A 20416-nucleotide genomic window follows, 5' to 3' on the forward strand; every position below is an offset into this window, starting at 1 on the left:
TAGAGAACAGGCTTTTCACACAATTTTAACTGTCCTCTGTTTTCAGTCATGTGAACAGAAAAAAGACATTAAATACTTCCTTAATACCTCTTTTTCCATACTGCAATTGCTGAGGTTACCACAGAATCACTTTGGTTCTTTGTTTGTATTTTTACAATTGCATATTGAAGGGCAGTGATCTAGGAGATTTTTTTCCCTACTAAGATGTGCTTCAAACTATAGAAAGCTTTTGTGAAATGCTGCCTTGTAAAACTGAGAACAGACCCTACAGCATTCGTCCTTCTACAGTCTACAACTGGCTGAAAGATGAAAGTTTTTTTCCTGAGAATTGTGTTCCTTTATGCTTTGAGTTAGCCATATATTTGCCTTCTGCTACTGTCTGCTACTGTTGTGCCTCTCACCTGGCAAGTACTGACATGACTGCCGTTTCCCACCATCCCAGACAGCAAAGCGTGGAAGAGATGACATGATGTAAGGGTCTGCAATAATTATACAGGAGTGTCCTATATTGAAGCATTCTTTGGTTTGGCAGTGAGAAATTAAGTTTACTGCTAAGATCTGCCTTGCATACTTGTGTTTGAATGTCCTCTTAAGAGAATGTCCAGAGACATCCATAGCAGCCTGAAATGAAAACTCACTAAATACAAACCCAGTTCTGTATAAAAAAGCCCTCAGAAACAAATCTAGTAAGACTACTCTTCTCATCAAAAAATTAATTACATCTTTACATTATTGAACTCTGATGAAAAAAGCATAACATCCCCTCAGATGCGAGGCCCGACTCAAAACACAAAAGAGGAGTACTTATTAAGTACTTAGTTTTCTGAGTTATCCATTGCTTGCTCTGTTCTTCCATCCTTTCTGGACTGAAACCAACCTTCCCCCAGGTGTTTTTGGAATGTTTCAGAAATAAGAAGATAAACTTTGGCCCTATTAGGGTTAATGCTTTTGCATAGATGTATCTGACCATAAACTGGTCGACTAGTAGAGGTCTTCTGCTAACATTGTGACTGAGAACAGGAAGAATACAGCCATAATAATATACAGCTGTCTACTAAAAGTATTGCATAAAGACATCTTTGGCCATGCAGTCTCTTGGCCTTCTGAAAATATGTGAGCTGCATTGCTAGCATGACAAAAAAAATTGCAATGTTGAGGATTAGAAAGAGACGGGTATAAGAAGCTGATATTGATGGGGCACTACTTCGAGCAGTTGTCACCATCTGTGCCAGCCCTGATCGGCCTTTGATTGACACCCCAGTTTTGTGCTTCACATAAGTAATATCTGCAAAATCCAGAAGATCTTTCATTTCCTCATCTTCATCTATAGGCAACTCTTTTTGTGCTTGAGTCTGTGCCTTTTGTCGCACTTTTCTTTCATTTACCTCAATTTGTGCAAAAATGTCTGGAACGGCATCAACAAATTTGTAGCCTTTGGCTACCTTTACCTTTCTGTTTTTCTTTGCTCTGCCATGCTGCTGCTGCTGCCTCTGTGAGATTGCAAATATTCTGTCAATGGCCTCCTCTGTCTGTCTCTTATCTGAAAACCTCAGTAGGCGCTCAGCAGTCTTCCTAAAACTAGCTGTGTTACGTACACGAGACAAAATCTGCTTCTCAAGCTGCTGGAAAACAGGCTTAAAATGCTGCAGGTTCCTCTCCACAATCCCTATATAGTCCTTCACTTCCGGCACTGCAGAGCTCCTAATTGCAGAGGCTCGGTCAAAGACAATTTTCTGCCGGTCTGCAATAACCTGTGCAAAGGCAGAGCGGGACCCATCCTCAACGGGCCACAGGTACACTGCGTAGGCATGCTCACTGGTGGTAACGAAAACATCCAGCTGTGGGGAATCTCCACGGACGGTGAAGCTCTGCACATCAACTGAGGGCCCAATGAAAAGGTAAATGGCCCTCGTGATGGGATGCCGCAAGAGGGTTGTTACATTCACATAGTTTGTCCCATTGTAAGGGTAGCCCCGAGGATACATCCGTGAGGCGATGGTAGCTTTCTCACTGTGGCCAGTGTCATCCATCCAGTACATCTTATACATGCCATCACGTTGCCTAATAAAGGCCCCATGGACATCGTCAACAACTGTTTCTTCAAAAGGCACATCCACATTGTGGAAGAAACTGGTCGCTGCCTCCAGGGGACTGTCATCTTCTAGATGGATTTGGTCCACTAGCAAGAGAAGCTGGGGATGGAGAAGTATGAGGTTTCTTTGCAATTTTCTCAGCTTCAGTTTAGGATTGTATGCACCCACTCCTTCTCCCCTGATAAAAACCACTCCACTTCTTTCCATGGCGGCAACCACCCGTCCCTGACAGTCACCAGCCAAGTCATGTTTATATTTAAGCCACTTTGAGGAACAGTCTTCTGTAATCTGCCCTTCCCATGGGGAGAAGCAGCTCTTGGACACGGCAGGAGAAAACATCAACACATTATTAAAAAAAGTATATTTTGGCCCATACAGAGCTTCTGTTATGAAAGGTACACCATTGGGAGCAAAAGTAAAGGAGTTCTGGTCCGGGTGTTCATGGCCAGCATTAAAGTTCCTCCACCCCTTGATCCATTCTTTGTACTTGTTCTTATGAACAATATCATATATTGCACGTCCTCCCAGCTTTCCTGACTTGAAGGAAAGGAAAGGCCTGTTGATTTCAGCTGGCAAAGCACTTCCATAGGTTACCACTCCCCAGTCCTCAAAATAATGCAGTTTAGGAATCCCGTAGTCTGGTGGAGGTACAGAGCGCAAACTTGCATCATACCTGCCAAAAAAGACAAGGAAAATGAGTTTAAAAATCACTTGACCAATTCCATTATCAGCACCTGTACAAAACTCAAAAAACGATTTGATATTTACATCAAGGAGCAAGCTAACAATAAAAAGCCTACACGTGTGCTTCCTGACTGAACTAATCACAGAGGTGTAATGACATTTATCACAGTAATCCCTACACAGATTTGTGGTGTGCTTTTTACAGAACAATAGCTGAAAGCATCTGCTCCACATTTAAAGCAAGCAATCCTTCTGCAGCCCCAAAATAAGAGTACCACTAATTTCAAACTAGCTACATCTTGTCTTATATCATAAAGCTACTGACTGCAATACAAATCTTTAAAAATGTACATTAGGACCAGGCTGTAGACACTGTCTATTTTGCACTACACATTAACATTTGCACCTATTTTCTGACTACTTAACTAAGAGAAGCAGAGTACCTGTTTCCCCAAATTGATGATTATAGAAGTATGCAGTCTCTAAAAAGAATTAGCAAGAAACTAAAAATTGATGAACTGGCATTTTAAATGATAAATTATTATGATTTGTATCACTTAGTGTATGTTAGTTTCCTAGTTTCCTTCTCCAACTAGGCTGAAGAAAAACTTGCATGGCTTTCTTGTGTATATTGTAAGATATAAGACATTCAGTTTAAAATTGTTAATTCCAGAAAAGGTTACAAGGCTTATAATTTTTGTTTTATTTGATCTACAGGAGTTAATAATCAAAAAGCTCAAAACAGCTATGGAAAACAAAATCTAACCTTCTGGCATTGTTTTTAAGCAACCAAAATAAACAAAACCATCATTAAGCTCAGTAATATTTCTGTTAAATGGTTCAGCTCCACATCCTCTCTACAGCTAACCAGGAGTCTCTGTCAGGCCCTAGACAATCACAGCTCATGTCCTGCATAAGGCTTCAGGTAATTCCAACCAGTACAGGAGCCTGCTCTATATCTAGTGGTCCTTGATGGAGATTCCCCTAAAAGCAGACCTCTTTCCTGAGACTTTAATTCAAGTGGACATGCCCACCACAAGAGCAACACTGCAGCACAGGGAAAAGGCAACTGTTGGAATACCCAGAGAACTTTTTTCTTTCGTCTTTTCTTTTCTTTTTTTTTTTTATATGCTCACATTCTTCTAGAAAATTTCTTTCCCTTTGACATCAAAAGAATTTTATAAGTATAAATTTCCAAGATTTCCATGGAGACGCAGGAGAAAAGTATGTTAGAATGGGTTTGTAGAGGACCGACTCTGTATTTTGCAAATAACAAGATGAAGGATGCCTGAAGCCTAATAAACATGCATTGTTATATGCATATCATAAATGCAAAATAGTATTTATTCAGTAATATTTTTCTTGCGAGAGAGAAATGGAGCTACACTGACTCCTTGGAAATGCACTTGTCCTCACAGATTGAGGCAGTTTATATGTACAGCTAGAGCCTCTTGCGTCTTTTTCATTTCTTACGTTCAGAAGATTGACATACAAGTTAGCAGACCTCTAAATTACATGGAAAATATGGATCTAGACATCTATTATATTTTTTCTGAGCCTAACATATGAAGTAGTGTGCAAGAACAACTAATAGTAGCCTTACTGCTTACATTACTTTAGCTTTTAAAAGAAAGTTTATATTACTACTTACAGCTTTCAGAAGAAAACTATGCTTTAAATATTCACCTAATTAATTATTAAAGAACACAATGGGATTAAAAATAACAAGAACAGACCACATAAACCAAAGAATACATGCAAACAAATTTTCAGTCCTTTTGGAACTGCTCGTATTCTATAAACACAATAAACAACAGAAAGAAAATGCAAAAGCAGATGTAAGACAAGACCAAGGTGTTCCCTGTAGCAACACATACTGTGCATCTATGCTAAAAGAAGCAGTTCTTTTGAAACAAATGACTCTCTGGGTCACACATGCACAGCCAAATCTTGGCTTCTACAGTACAAATCTAAAGATAACGAATTATCACCAATAGCAAACAGCTGTCAGGTTCCTTTTGAGCCCACTCATTCCCTTCCATACCAGAGAAATTCAGTGTGGAGGGTGCACCACCTCTGCCCTTTGGATGCTGTCCCCGGGCCCTCCACCACTCGGTTCCTTCTGATCTGCTCTGCCAACCAGTTCCCACTGCCGTTGCGCATGACAAATTTATCAAGGAACACCAGCTGGCTCTCTGGCCCATAGAACCAGTTATAGTTGGAATCCGCGATGGCCACAGTTCTCTGAAAACCTTGGGAAAAAGTGAAAAGGAATGTAAGAAAGAACAAATAAACATACAAAGATATGTTTGTAGAGCATGACAGTGAAGCCAAGCAGTACAAACAGACACAAACAGAAGCAGCCTTTTCAGATCTTTATAGACCTACTTGTAAATGAGCCGTAAACAGGTCACCTTTCTGTTTCCTTCTGCTGTAGCTATCTTGAATACTCACCTTTCTTCTTTGTCTGTGAGCTACAGTCAAAGTATTACAAAATATGTAAGAAGCACTGTCCAATCCACTTCCTCTCCTCCCTCAAATGTGGCAAAAGTTCACAGCTTTCACTTTTCCTATGTCAATCCAAACTTTCCAAACTAAGAAAACAGAGGTGCCTCCAAGGTAAAATAAATCAGCTTCACCCTAAGCCAGCTAGCACAAGTTCATTTTGCTCTTAGGAACCGATTCCCCGTTAAAAGCCTGAGGTCTCACATGGAGTTAGCGCAATTCCTTATGTCCCTGTTCTGGCATGCTAAAGCTGTGCTCAGCTCCCCTTACAAACGTGGCTAGATCTGAAGTTCTTATAGCCAAAATAAAGTTATCACAGTCTTTTTAACCAGGAACAGCATAAGTTTGTAATGAATTGTCCTGAAAATAAGCAACAGAAAACCATCATTAAAAACCTGCAAGGCTGCCTGAAACCGAATCTTTTCTGAAAGCTAGAAAGCGATATTTATTAACTTGTAACTGGTTTTGTATTTGTACATCTCCATCTTTCAGTCATAATTAAGACTCCAAATCACATATGCAAAAACTCACTGCAGTAGAGACATCCAGCAAGAGAACAGAAATACCAAAAAGTCTGAAAAATTGACCTATTATTGATTTCATATATTTCTGTTTAACTCTCTCATTGACAAAAGAAAATGGTTCATGTACCCCTGGACTGCACAGAGAAACCAATAATTTGATTCAATGACATTTTCCAGAAGAAAAATATTATAATCAATATGCTATAAAAATCTGTTTCACTGTTTTGTGGATAACTGGTGATCATGTAAAACTTCCCTACAATTTACTGATACTTTTACCGTAGCTTCATCATTTGCTATTTTTTTCACCTAATCTTTTAGGGTGACGATTTTTGACAAAGGAAAAGATTGATATGAATCTTGAAGAATATTATTTTCCAAACAGAAAACTCCAGAAATAGGTCTGTTTCAAACTTAAAAAATCAGAGATCAAATTCTGAAGGACTGTTTTTAATCCCAAAGGATGTTTCTATCTTTTCACTGGTTTTAAAAGCTGGAGTTTAATAAACAACGATCTTTAATAAGCAATGCTAAACAAGGATATTGCTGTTTTGATGAATGATGAAGGTAAAATCCAAGGAAAAGGCAACTTAAAAAAATCCAAGTACAATGTTACTCTTCAAATGGCCTTTTTCAATTACGAACTTTACTGCTGCTTCAAGAATTACAAGTCATCTTCATTCACCCAACAGACCTACCTGGCAAGACAGTCCTGTACATAAATGCAAAGTGCTGCTTGAGCCAGGGGTGGCTGAAGTGATTGATATCAAAGTGCCTTTGGACAAGAAACATGTACTGAAACAGCGATCTAGTTGTGTAGCTGCCATAAGCCACTCCTTCATAGAGGGAGCCATCTGTGACCTCCTGCAGCAGGACTACTGACTTCTCCATGATTGCCAGCACTTGCTTGGTCCACAAGTAAGCTTCCTGAAGGTAGCCTGAAAGAGAAAGATGTTGGCAAATCTAATTACAACACTACAGATCGATAGATTGGGTCATCTATACTCCCACAGGGGGATCCTTTACAGCAAGTAATCTGCAATACAGGGCTCTATAATACAACAAAGTGCTGCCACGTGCATCCCTGTAGGTCCAGGGTGTAAAATAAAACGCTGTATGTAAACATAGCAAAGTAAGGTCACATGAGCAGGGCAAATCTATCAAACACTTTTGCTAATTATGTGGGATGATGTTTTCCATCTTAAAAAGAAAATTTCCTTAATGCATTCAAGACATGCAAAAAGAGCCATGCCAAGACTTTATTTTTTTTTTTTTTTAATTAAAGCTGTATGAAAACAACGTACGGTCCCCACTAGAGGGCTCCAATAATGCAAATATTCTGATCAGTTATTTTTCGCTGTCATGATTCCCAGCGTGCTAAGGAGATCTTCAGACTTGAAAAATACAAAGAAGTTCACATCTGAGCTGCAGTTTACTGATATTCTACTAATTTGCTCTATTTTAAGACATGTTCTGTTCTACTTATATTTACAGTTTGTTGTACAACTTAAAGGGTTATCCAAATAGAAGTTATTTTGGAAAAGTTTTGCATGGTTAATTCCAAATGTAGATTCCTCTATCCCAGAAGAAGATTAATCTTCCAACTAGGTTAATTTTCAGCGTCTGCATACACAAGCCCTAAACAGTTATATTTATTTTAAAAAAAATTCTCTCAGAGATCTTACTATTTTGGTCTCGTCTACACATACCAGGAGCTGGGAAGAGGTTGCAACAAGACTTTCTCTAGGCTTGTCTGCATTCACCAAGGAACAAGCACAAGCATGAGAGCCTCAGGACTGCATTAATGTATCGCAGAAGTCAGTATGTGTGGATCCCAGCAGAGGAAAGGCTACGTGCCTTCTTTTCTTTTTGATTTCACTGGCAAGAGAGGTTAGGACTAACCAGACATCAATGCCTTGCACTTCTATATGGCAACTTAGTGTCCACCCAGCTCAAGTGTCTGGACACAGATTTAACCAGACTTATTTCTGCCATATAGCAGAGCTCAGCTGGCATACATTACACCCTATTACGTGGTAAAGCAGTGCCATCTGAGTGAAGCGCATGTGCCAGCATAAGGGAGTGTGAGCTACATTCAAAGCTGCTACTTAAGACTGCATTTGTGCTCAACAGAGTGATGAGCAATTCAGACATCCTACTAGTCAAGGCTGCCAAATCCTGCTCAGTTAACGGAGAAAAAAAATTGTGAAGTCTGAGTTAACCAGATAACCTGAATCTAACGTGGTATTTCTACTGAAGAGACAACTAAGATGGGGAAGCACTGAGCAACAGGGGCAGGTGGTGCTGCTTACTTCCACTTATTTTACTCACAGCTATCTTGACATTGCTTCATTACTCTGATGGAGTTGGCAGCACAGCGGTCTGCCCAAATAAAATCCCAAATGCTTCTACTCTTGTTTTCCCTTGTGACATAACAGTCTGACTACTCCACTAGCAAGTATGGTATTTTCCATGGTTCAGCACAGTGCATTTACCATTGTAATGTTTATATGTTCTATTTATTTAATGTGTATCTATGATTTAACCCTATGCTGGTAGTATATTAAAAGAACAATAATACATTAGAATGAAAAAAGTAAGAGACTCAACACTGTCAGGCTATACAATAAACCAGAACATATCTCACCTGAAATTAGCAGTATCTATATCAAGTTAGGCCTTACTCAATTTTCTTTTTTGAATACCAGAGCGTTTAATTTAACTACAGACTATGTGTGTGTCTAGAATTCCTTTCAATTAGTTTCATTTTTCAGTCCCATTACAATGTTCACATATTTTTAAGCTGAGTATTTAGTCTCTGCATGCTTCAATAGCCGAATTATGTTTAAAATTACTAGGTGGAATTTAAATCTTTTGGGAGGAAGGTTTCAAGTGTATCAAGAAGATACACTATTAGCAATTGCTATCCATCTGATACAGGAAGAATAGTATGTTCACTCCCTTTCTCCCTCCCCTCCCCCCTTTTTTTTGTCCTTCAGAATAAGTCTTTCATCTTGGAATGAAATTTTTTTAAAATCTTTCTTTTAAATTTTAGGCCAACAGGAAAACTTCATTTATATGTCTTTTTTTTTTTTTTTTTTTTTTTAATAAAGTCACTCTATATTGAGAACAACTAAGTTTTCATTTAGAAATACACAATCTGTTTTATTTTCATTTGAATTATCGCCACTATTTTCAAATTGCTCAAGTGTTGCTCTATTTGCCTTTTTTTTCCCCTCCACCAAAAAAACCCACCTACCTTTGGTGAAAGAAATACTGTCCAACTTTATTTGTGATGTTATCATTGTTTGGCATGATATGTTCTATACTCTAATGAAAAGCAGAGTCATCTTGCAAACTGCCAGCTTTCTGCACTGATGGAGGCTTGGGGAAGGATGGAATTATGAGGAATTTAGCAAAACCCACTGAATACACACGGTCTGAGTCTTCGATTTGCGGAACGCAAGACAGGAAGAAAGGGAGTAACTTCCACACACACTCTTGTTGCTTTTCAGCATATGCACATTGGGGAATGAGCTTCTTTTGGCAAACACTTAACAAAAAGATGTTCCCCCAAACAGTAGGTGTCACAGTTTTTTGACACACTTCTTTGGGCTTCTGAAAGATCCAATGATGTGCAGATGTGCCTTTGCTTGGCAACGCCCTCAGCACCCAGAAACTAGATTTTCCTTGACTTGCAGCAAGTAAATAGTTCCATTGGGCATCACATTTTCAAAACACTTCTAGCACATACTAAATAATCACTTGACAAAATACTGACATATTGTTACAAAAGCAGAAGCTGGCTCCATGATTGCCACCTCTCAACCAAAATACCACTGGGGTTTTAAAGTCAGGATTTCTTATTTGCTTTCTCCCTCTGTGACTCTGACTTGAACTCTTGTTTACACAGGGTATCACTTAGACAGGGGAAGAGGAATCGCTCCAGCCAGAGAAGCCAAAAGCGACTGTTGTCTAGCTCCCAGCTCAGAGTGTAGGGTGTTCCTGACTGCCGACCTTGTCAACGTGTTGTGTAAGGAGACCAAGTGCATCACTCTTTACTGATAATCTACCCCGAAAGACCCTGTCTGTAAATCTGGATTAGACACTATACACAAGGGGATTTTTAGTTTTCACAAACTGTGAGGTAAAAATTTTAGATTCACTTAGAAAATTGAATTTATATACATGAGTATATATGCATATACAATATACTGCATACATCTGCCCACAGACATTTTTTCTATTCAGTAAACTAAATTTTTCTAAGCAGCAAAAGAGCAAACCCATTACTGCTGTACTCTCAGAAGCATTTCTATCAGTTCCTGAACTTCACTGCATAAACAGCTGACTGAGTTGATATAGTTCAGAAAAACGTTCCTACGGTTTAGCACATACCTTGATTCATCAGAACCAGGCTTCCTGCCAGCAGGGCCACACAGTTGGTAGGCTGGTGATTGTGGAGGTACTGGAAGCCCCATCCACGTCTGTATGATGTTTCGTACATATATCCCGAGGCATTGGCAATTACCTCAAGAAATCTCTCCTGTTGCGTCTTGCTAAGATAGCTGTACAAGAAGTCATACGCAGTTGCAAAACCAACTAAGGAGTGAGCAAGAGGGACCTCATCCCACGGGGCATCCTTCACTAGCCTGTCAATAAAGAAAGATGCAATTAATTGAGTTTCACCTACTTCTTATTCTCTGTGACCGTACTGTGAGTTGTGTATGACTTAACGCCTCTGAAGTTAGGCAATTCACATTGAATTTTAACACAGTAGTAAGCTACTTACCGAGTTTCGGATACCATTTTTTTCTTTCCACTGTTTAACATAAAACAGAGGTAAAATGATGCCACTACTCAAAATTATTTTATAAGAACTACTCACTTGCATCCAATGATTCCACTGAACTTGGCAAAATAGTAAATTTGTACCAAGAAAATTCATAATGGAAGTAGAGGTAGTGTAGGACAAATACTTCTCTTAAATCAAGCATTTATTGTGTATCAAAGACTTCAGGTTTGTCACTAAAGTACTTTAGTACTTCAAGGCCACAGTTCTACAGAAAAGGAAATGTGAAGGAATACATAGTGAAAAAAATCTTTGACAAACTGAACAAACATCAGTTGTTTTCATAGCTGCTTTTTTCTTTCACTTTCTTTACAGTATGTATTTTATTACAGAAATAAATTTTAAACTGTTGAGATGAGAGAGTGCAATCAGTGAAAATTGTGTTGTGCTCCTGAAGACATGCACCTTCCTGGCTTTAATTATTCTGTGATTCTATAAATATGATTTAATCTTAATTCATGTAAGCAAGCAGTAGTGTGACCAGATGACAAGATATACCAAAAGAGCAAGATTAAAGAAAATAAAATCCTCATTCTGCTCTGGGAACATTTATTTACATTCAAAATGCATGAATGGATGACTTGGAAATTATTACCATCAGCCCAGGGCACTGCAACTATGGTAAACCACAACATGTACGAGTGAGAAAAATGACCTTTAACTTTTAGTTTAGTATTTCTAACCTCACTGGAAAAACTCAAATTAACTTTGCACATTCACACCTGTATGTAAGGAAAGCCTCTGTAGGCTATTTGATTAGCTGAATTTCCAACATTTTTAAATGTTCACCTTCTCTCAGCTACAATCCCATCTTCTGCCGAGTGAAGTTATACATTTATTTTTCCTTTTTTTAAAAATGAAATAGTTACCTCACAGATTTTTAGTTAAATACATAAATGCATTCAGCAATAATCAGCAGGATTTGAACCGGGTTTTTATTGGACTAGAGTATTTTGTTTGTACAATATTTTTTCCTGGTTAGCAGACAAGCATTGACAGAAAATGGTTGTGAACAATCTAAGACTGCCAGCTGTAAGTGTGGTAACAATTAACTGTCAAAGTAACAGGAAAAAAAGTTCTAGAAATTCATTACTCATCATCTCCACATCCATTCTCTGTGGTCAGTGTCAGGAACATTGCTCTGTCATTTGCTTTTCTGGTCCAAACTCTCAACTTACCAGTGAAAACTTCCAGCCAGGTACAGGAAAATTTCTTACTTATGTTTTCACTTAATTTTTATGCAAAAAAAATACAGATCTGTAACCCAAAACATTTACATGCTTTTCCTAGATGCTCATTCTTTTTGTATTTTCAGGTAAACTGGAAGAAAGCGTAGCTGAACTGGGCAAACAACTCTTCTGATTCTCCAGATTTATTTATACTGCATCACTGAGGCACAAACACTGAAAATCTGAGTTAACTGGTTATCTGTCAACCTCAATTAATTCTCTGTATCTCTATTTCTGCTTTTTGATCTTTCCTTATCACTGAAAAAAGTTCTTAAAATGTTGGTAGTCATGTATGTAAATATTAAGTTGCATTCTATGCTGATTATATGGAACACCCTGGCACCATGATTGCTATCAGAAATCCTCTGACACATAAACATACCTTTAACCAGCTATATCATGAATCCTAATTTCCAAAGTATTTTTAGTTTTGGTTTTCACTAAACTAAACTATTCCACATTCAGAAATCAGAGTTCAAATGGGTACAGGAAGTATCACTTTAAAGGCCTCTGCATGGAACAGCTACAAAATGAGGCTAACCTATACATTAGGGGGGAAGAAAAAAACAGTGAAAGAATTTAAAACATTTAATTCGAAGTTCAGTATCCCTGTAACAGCCTACAAATGGCTAATTAAAATGTGCTTAAAGCTATTTAATGATCTTTATGTGCCTTCTTCTTAAATAACATTTGACAGTGGAACTGATTTATTGTAACTTTCATTTTGAAGATGAATGCTAACTTTATGTTCCGTTTCAAATTCTATAGTATAAAAGCATAGATTAGTCTCTGGGGCACCATTTCTGTTAAAATAGAAAGTACTTTTCTACATAGGAGGTGCTAAATCAATCAGTTATAACTGCATTTAGGTTGTTGATTTCTTAAAAAACCAACACCCCCCCCCGAAACCAAAACACCTTCAGTGTAAAAAACCTTATGTTAGGCATCCTAAGCCTACATACTGGCACAGTTACACACCTTAGGTTAGATAAAGTAATTTTGTCATAACTTCCCTCAAATTTCAATTTGTATAGTAAGCCTTATATAGAGTTTAACTGAGGAGATGCACACAAGGAACAGACAAGATTAAAGATGACAATTTAAAGACCCTAATTTCTAAACATACAAAAACACAGTCAACATCTGTTCTTAAAATGAAGCTCTCCTGAAGTAGTAACTCTTCAGCTGATATAAATCAGGGCACCTCCATTAAGTGAATTTCAATGGAAACAAGCAATGTACACCAAACAGTGCAGAACATGATTCACAAGAATAATGGTCAAGTAGCAAGCATTAAATGCTTTCTGTATCTAAATTACACTCTCATTTTTCAAATGAATCTCTAGTGTCAGATCTGATAAACAGCCTGGCTGATAAACTGTGGGAAAACATGATACCATAGGCTTGCATTGAACTTATTACGTGAAAAAAGAGTTTTCAGGACAACCTATTAACTACTCTGCTCTGAAATATTGAAGAAGGGTTGTGTGTATTTACAAATAGGTAAAAACATGCCAATGCTTTGCATTGGAAAACAGGCAGAAAACAGCTATTTTCTAAGACTCTCAGGAGTAAAACTTAACATCAGACAGTATGAACCTCAGCTTAGCAATTAAGCGTGTCTAAAGACAGCAAGTAACCTTTACCTCAATGCTGCGTTAGCCTCTTTGGTATTCTAAAGCTATCAGATGTTACCAAAAAAGAATCCAAAATAAATAGAAACATCTATAATTGATTCTTTAGTATAAAGCAACTACTTAGTTGCAAACATAAGCATTTTTAGCAGACAACTCTTCCGAAAGTTCCAAAACATATTTTAAAATAACAGCTACACCATAAATGCATCCCTACAGAGAGTACACAAAAACCCCAAAGTATTTTTTTTTATACTTACATACCTATATCTGTATTTGGAAGAGGTCCATATCTGGAAACTTGAGAAGGTTGATAAAAGAGCAAAAGTGATGAATTGGTTTGCTGCCTAATGATTAAATTAAATCCTGTCATATGCATCGTTCTGCACAAAGAACTGCTGTCTGGACAAATTCTGTGAATGGCACAGGACAAACAGATGCCTGGGCATTCTTTTAAGTTCTCTTCATCTGCATCATACAAAATATTTCTTTAACTTTATTTTGAACATTTAGAGTTCGATATAAATCCTCCATGAAGAAACTAGATAAATAAGGACATCATCGATAAGGTTGGTATTATGTGTAAGTAGTATGGTTTTTCTACATGTGCTGAGAATTTTTGCATGTTGCAACCTGGTTATCTGTTTTAGATTTGCCACCTTCTGCAATGAACAATGAAACTCAAGAGGGAGTTAAGACCCAGTTCCTTAGTCATCAATGTATGATGTCAAGAACCAGCAGGCATGTACTGCATGTCCAAAGCTAGGAGTGTACACACAACTTTCACTAAATGTGATTCTGTACTCTAAATACATATACTGAGTGTATACTATTTTGGATGGAAAGTGAAAATCATTATCAACAACAACAACAAAGCCAACAAGAAATATTGTAGTAAAATTACCACAACCTCTCCATTTCTTGACAACATTCCTGATGCTGCTGACGTCTCCTCTCTCAGCAGAAATAGCTGTCTGTATTTTCCCCTCATTTCTCTCCTTACTGAAGCAAGAAATATTAGCATTTCTCTAAGAAATGTAAGACAACAGGGAAAAAAAATACTCTCTGCCTAGTTCAAGGCAGGATTTAAATCACTCTCATGCTTGAGTTCCATGATCATGGCTTGTGGGATGTTTATAATTGCCTTTATTTCATTTTGTATCCAGAATGTAAAATCACGTTGAAGCAAACAGGAAAATAACACTCTCTAATTTGAGAAACAGAATACCCTCCAGGCAGCGTGAGATCTGATTTCTAGCCTCAAGGTCAATAAGTAATATGGCATCACTGCATGCAAAATGAAGCATTAAGCACATCCTGACACATATATTACATAAGTAATCCACATCCTGAAGTTTAATGCTCCAAACACTCCCATGACAAATTACTTACAGCAGAATAGCTCCTAGAGGTTGAGGGCAGATTAAATAGCTCCTGGAGGTTGAGGGCAGATTAAGCTAACGATTGAAGGAAGCATGTCAGTACTCCCTCCTCAGTACTGAACCTCTTGCTAGGTGAATGCAAAGGAAATGAGTCTTTTCTAGAAAGAGGTGAAAATTAGTTGAAGGACAGCCCTCTAGTCCATTTTAATGCAATTTTCTTAGACAGCTAACAGCATGGTAGAGTTTAATGCACATTAAATGTCAGCTGTGGATAAAAACACGTCATGTAATGGGGCCAGCTGACCTCTTGATCTTGAAATCAACTGTGTAACTGTACAATTTTCCCAATGGCAATGCCTTGGCACTCCACAGACTCTTGCTATTGGTCTGACCCACTTCTGGGGGAAGGAGATACAGCTTTAAGCCTCCAGTGAGCAAAAGGAGAGAAATATTCTTCTGTGGCCACAGGGAGTATACATACCAAGAGGGAGTATACCTACCAAGGGGAATGAGACCACCAACACTTATTTTACAAACTTGACTAAATTTTTGGTATTTTTCTTAACAAAGCTTCCAAAATAAAATATTTTCTTGTGCTCAAATAGAGTATTTTCTTCTCTAATGGAACAGTATCTTCCAATTTTTGTTTTGGAAACAAAAAAGAAAAATCCTTCAAAAAATCTGTTTCATCCAAAGCAACCCCTCAACTTCCACCCTTTCCACAGTTTTCTGTTTGGCTGCCAAAACAGAAAGTCCATTATCTGCATAATCTAAGTGCTCAGTCATTTGCAACAACAAAAATGCTAAGAATAAGAAAACATCCTTGAAAATTGATGATTTATATTTCTGCTGTCTAAAGTAAAACAAGACAAGTTTGCCCTATCTCCTTACCAGTGTGTGTTTCAGCAGCAGCCACTCTGACACACTCGGGTTCATAGCAGCTCAGTTCACAGGAAGACAGCCAAAGGAGTGGTTAATTGGAAAGGGCTACATTCATATCAATATGGAAAAAAAAAGGCAACATAAAATGTTGTCTCAACACTTTTCAGAAGTCTTAAAATCTTACTATAAAAGTAGGGTTGTACTGCCTAGTGTTGAGAAGCCAACTGAAACATTTCTCCTTTGGAAACCATCTACTTTCTAACCTTTTTTTATCATCTGTTTCCCCATAGGTCTATAATCATCATTCTGCTGCTTCTGAAGCTTCTTTCAGATACCCTTCTCTCATTTTTGGCTTTGATCACAAGAGAATCCTTTTCACACTGGGCTCGCTCTTAGTATCAATTATGATCCTTCTGTGTTGACACATAATAAAAAAGAACCGAGTCTGTTTCATTAGTTCTCGGTGCCATATTAAGCAGACACAGAAATTTAGTTATTGTTTCAACAGATTAGCTCTTGTTGTAGAAAATTTTTATATGAGGCATGCCACAAAGTGAGCTCCCTGTAGCTACCACAGAACCTCAGCATCCATTTATCTCCTAGAGATCCTATCAATTACAAAAAAAGGTAGAAAAGAAACTCTTCAAAATCCAGCTGGACATTTAATTTCACAGTCATGCACAATTTCTAATTTTAAATGCTACATATGAAAAAGATAAACCTAGCATGAGGGTTTGGTATTTCACTTACTAACATAATATATATTCCAGATACCAAATTCATACTCCTACCCTTCCTTTTCTTTTTCTTCCTGCCTGTAAAAGACTATCTCATCATATCAAGCTTCTCTTATGCTAACGTCTATGCCACAGTCTTATAAAATCCTATATTTTCTTTAAAGATGGATTATTGGGAGTTAAGTGGATGCCTTCAATCTGTGGTGTCAGCACAGAGACTTGTTTTATGTCAACTCAGCACATACGAATTTATTTTAGTTATACCTTTATCTACACATCTAATTATTTATATTTATGTATTTTTACTTTGTAATTCATATTGTCCAACACCTAGCACGATCGGGATACTAGCAGCAGCAGTCCTATACCATGTTCCAATACTTCCAATAAACAGGGACTAACAGAAGGCTATAGGATTGTTGTTTAACAAGAAATAGCAGAAAGGTTACAGATTTGTTATGCTGAAGCCTTCCCTTAGCTTCCCCTTACTTGCTGCTATTTCCTTGGAATGTTTGCACATGCTTGACAGTAATTATCTCCCCTATGAAACCCACTGAGCCAGGCTTACTGTCAAATCCCACACCTTACTGTACATTGGTAACATACTTGTCTTTAAAAACAGTGCGTCAACTATGTGTGGAAAAAACCACAAACCAAACGCAAACAAAAAAATACAGAAATTTCTTGTCTGGCAGTTGCACATGGGGACATCTCACCTGCTGTAAGAAGGGTGCAGAATTTGTGAACCTATCTGGTATTTGTTTATAAGGCGGGCTTAGCAAAGATGAGAGCTTTTCACCGCTTTGTCCAAAACACAGAATCTGACTGGACTCTCATTTCTGCACAATGTGTGACTCCGATTACATCACTCTGCTTAGTGTGGGAGCAGGCTGAGGCAGCATATGGAAAGAATCACGAGCACAGATTCCCTCGGCCAAAGTGCACTTCTGGCAGCGAGTGCTCTAGGGGCCAGTCAGAGATAAAATGCCAGAGAACGCATCTATATCCTCTGTTCTCTGTAAAATAAGATAATATGCCTCAAATATAAGGACAAACTTTCCCTGAGACTCTAGACAGCATCTAGATATCAAATCCCAGGAAAACCAAGTGAGTTATTTAACACCAACTCTTAATTTTTACAGGCAAAACCATTAAAGTCCATCTATTTTTACTGAAATATTAACGCACTACGTCCCCTGCTCTTGCTAGTCTCCAAAACATTGTCTGTTCCCATATTATTTCGGGTGATTGTTATAGTTAGCTATTAGCCATTGCCCCTTTGTTTATTTTAAAATGTAAACCTATTCCAGGATGTAGCAATTATGGATGCTCTGTTATGAGCAGCATGCCTATCAATATCTTTTGTTATGACAAACGGCTCAAGCTCTGTTAGCCTACATGAATGGGAACGCGATGAAGGGTGTACTTTGTTACGTGATATAAAATGACTATTGTAAGAGATGAGGAAAGACAAAAGTGCTTAATTACATGCTTCTTCCATGCATGTATCAATTACCAGCAGACTTTCTCATAATTGTATCCTGAGATATTGAACTGTATTTGGACTACTGAGGATTCTCGCTAATGTAAAGATGAAATTCAAAATGTCAGTCTTCTTAATCTTTTGGCATTCTGGGACAAATAATCAGTGACACTTTAAACTGTATTTATTTTATCCAGCTACTGCACACGTAACCAAAATCCACTTTTGTTTTCTGGTAAGGCTTAAATTTTATCTAATACTGCCACAAAAAAATAGAAGAAAGTCATTCAACTGGATTTTTATTTTCTTTTCATTCTAGAGCTATTTTAGAGCCAATGCCATGTCAGCAGAAGTCAAAAGAAATCCAGATTATACTGTTGAAAGAATCAAGCTGCTGACAAGGAACCTATATGACCACCAGATTTAACTTCCCAACTTTTGTCAGTGACAAAAACATTTCTGGGCAATTTACATGGCAGTCTGGATGCCTACATTATAGAGGAAGTCTAGAGAGAGGAAAGTTCCTCAGATTTACTTATCTTATTAATGCCTCTCTGGACAAGCCCTCTTTAATGATGACATAAGGAGTTTTGGCAGAAGAGTGCCCTAACATTCAAGGCTCCAAACTTGGGCAACATCAAAATCGCTAGTTCTTTCCACCCTCCTGATCAGAACACATGACCTCGAATTATTTAATAAGGGTAACATTTGTAATATACGACCCAGAATGATAGTTTTCCCCAAAGTCTGAGGAAACTAAACATGCCTAAATAGACTGGACAAGGTGGGGGTTCTTTAAATTCCATTACTGTGACATTGCCAGAACAGTTCATGTACAGCCCTACACTGTGGTTTAGATGACGTAAAAGCCACAACTCTCCTATTTGCCGTGTTCATTTTTGTTCTAGTCTTACCCTAAGTGGAGAAGCGTGCGCAGTAACATGTTGTCTGGCACTTGGTAGCTGAGTTTCTCAGGAAAAACAGATCTACATAATCTGCTGGCCCCCTCCTTTAGCTTCTGAACCTGCTGACCTATTAGAACAGAGCCAGGCAGAGCATTACATGCCACAGAGATGTTGCATTCATACGGTTTCCTGAAAACCACCGCTGGACAAGGGAGAGGGATCTATATTACCGCCATCACTGATGGTGCTATAATGCAAACTTGATGCTGACAGCATTCAGCTGTAAGTTCTTAGGGAAAAACAAAATGGAAACCAGACTCATGTTTCTGTCACAGCATTTGAAAAGCTGGCCAGTTGGAGGTTTTGCAAAGACCAGCTTACCCCAGCCCTATTACCCATGTTTCTGATTTCCTCTTTATGTCCTTTCCCTATTAAGTGTATTGCACCAGCTTCTTTAGCAAAGCATAGAACCTTGATTAATACTCGATTGTTTGCTGAATGATATGTCTCCATCAGAAGGAAAAGGTGGGAAAAGTATGGCTTCTCTTTTACCAAGGTAAACCAAGATACTTCCTTGAGAAAAACAGCAGTTTGGGGCAGGTAAGTATCATCAAAGCCAAGCAGAAATAGGATATTTGCTCAGTTCTGATTGGTATCTGCTCAGCTGGGACCAAGGAGAGCATTATGGCAAGGGACAAAGGGATCACAATTAATCCAGGGCAGGAATCATAGGACACAAGGAACTGAAATGAGGTTACTGAGACACTAAGTGAGACATCAGAAACCAAGAAAGAAACAAGTAAGTTCCACTACTTAAAATAGCACTTGCTCCTCTTTCTTATTCCGTTAAAACAGATGGCCATGTAACTATGCGTTTATACTACCCACAGCAAGTTAAGAAAGAGCGTGAACAATGAAACTAGGAAGGAAGGTGTTGACTTTGGAGCAGTCTGTAGGTTCTGCTGGAGATGGCTGCACGTCCTTGGATTGACCTCTACCACTCTATCCCTCTTCCAGTGTGCCAGGAGAAACACAGAGTTCCTCTGGAGGAAAATAAGACTGAAGCTTTGTACTTCTGTGCTCCAGTGGAATATTTTGGAAATTACCACTATCCTGTTGTGCCAATACTTTTCTTCCCAACTCCCATGAGTCCTCTCTTCTGTGACATGCAAGGAACTTAAGCCCAGTGTGTCCTTTCTCTCTCCCACCACTTCTTTTGTTCTAGCTCCTGTATTTCTGTGGCGTTCGTCTTTTAATACTCAGGTTAGGGGAACCCCAACACTGTAATATCTTTTCAATCATGCCCACAAGGAGGATATGGATCCCAAGTTATGCTGGCTCAAATCCAGCCTAATTCCGACAACAGCCCATGGATGGATGCCATTTATAGGATGCTTCTAGTTGGTCTTAACCCAGAGTAGGTAAGGAATAGTAATTTGAGGAATGAATACTGCTTGAACAGCTAAGGCTGCTTCTTGTGCTGACTTGAAACATAACTCAGATTCC

The 20416-nt window shown here is 38.3% G+C and overlaps 1 protein-coding gene across 1 annotated transcript in view; it reads right to left on the reverse strand.

Annotated features, from left to right (window-relative positions):
- Positions 1 to 684: 684 nt before the first annotated feature.
- DSE (dermatan sulfate epimerase) overlaps positions 685 to 20416 on the reverse strand; it is a 21409-nt gene continuing 1677 nt past the window's right edge. The window contains exons 2-5 of the mRNA XM_010018602.1: positions 10205 to 10458; positions 6505 to 6744; positions 4822 to 5029; positions 685 to 2766 (exon numbers count right to left, since the gene is read on the reverse strand). Of these exons, the coding sequence (XP_010016904.1) occupies positions 999 to 2766; positions 4822 to 5029; positions 6505 to 6744; positions 10205 to 10458 (2470 nt within the window). The 3' untranslated portion in view covers positions 685 to 998. The remainder of the gene's footprint in view (positions 2767 to 4821; positions 5030 to 6504; positions 6745 to 10204; positions 10459 to 20416) is intronic.

Source organism: Nestor notabilis, unplaced genomic scaffold (assembly GCF_000696875.1).
Source record: "Nestor notabilis isolate BGI_N333 unplaced genomic scaffold, ASM69687v1 scaffold12617, whole genome shotgun sequence".
NCBI classification, from domain to species: domain Eukaryota; kingdom Metazoa; phylum Chordata; class Aves; order Psittaciformes; family Psittacidae; genus Nestor; species Nestor notabilis.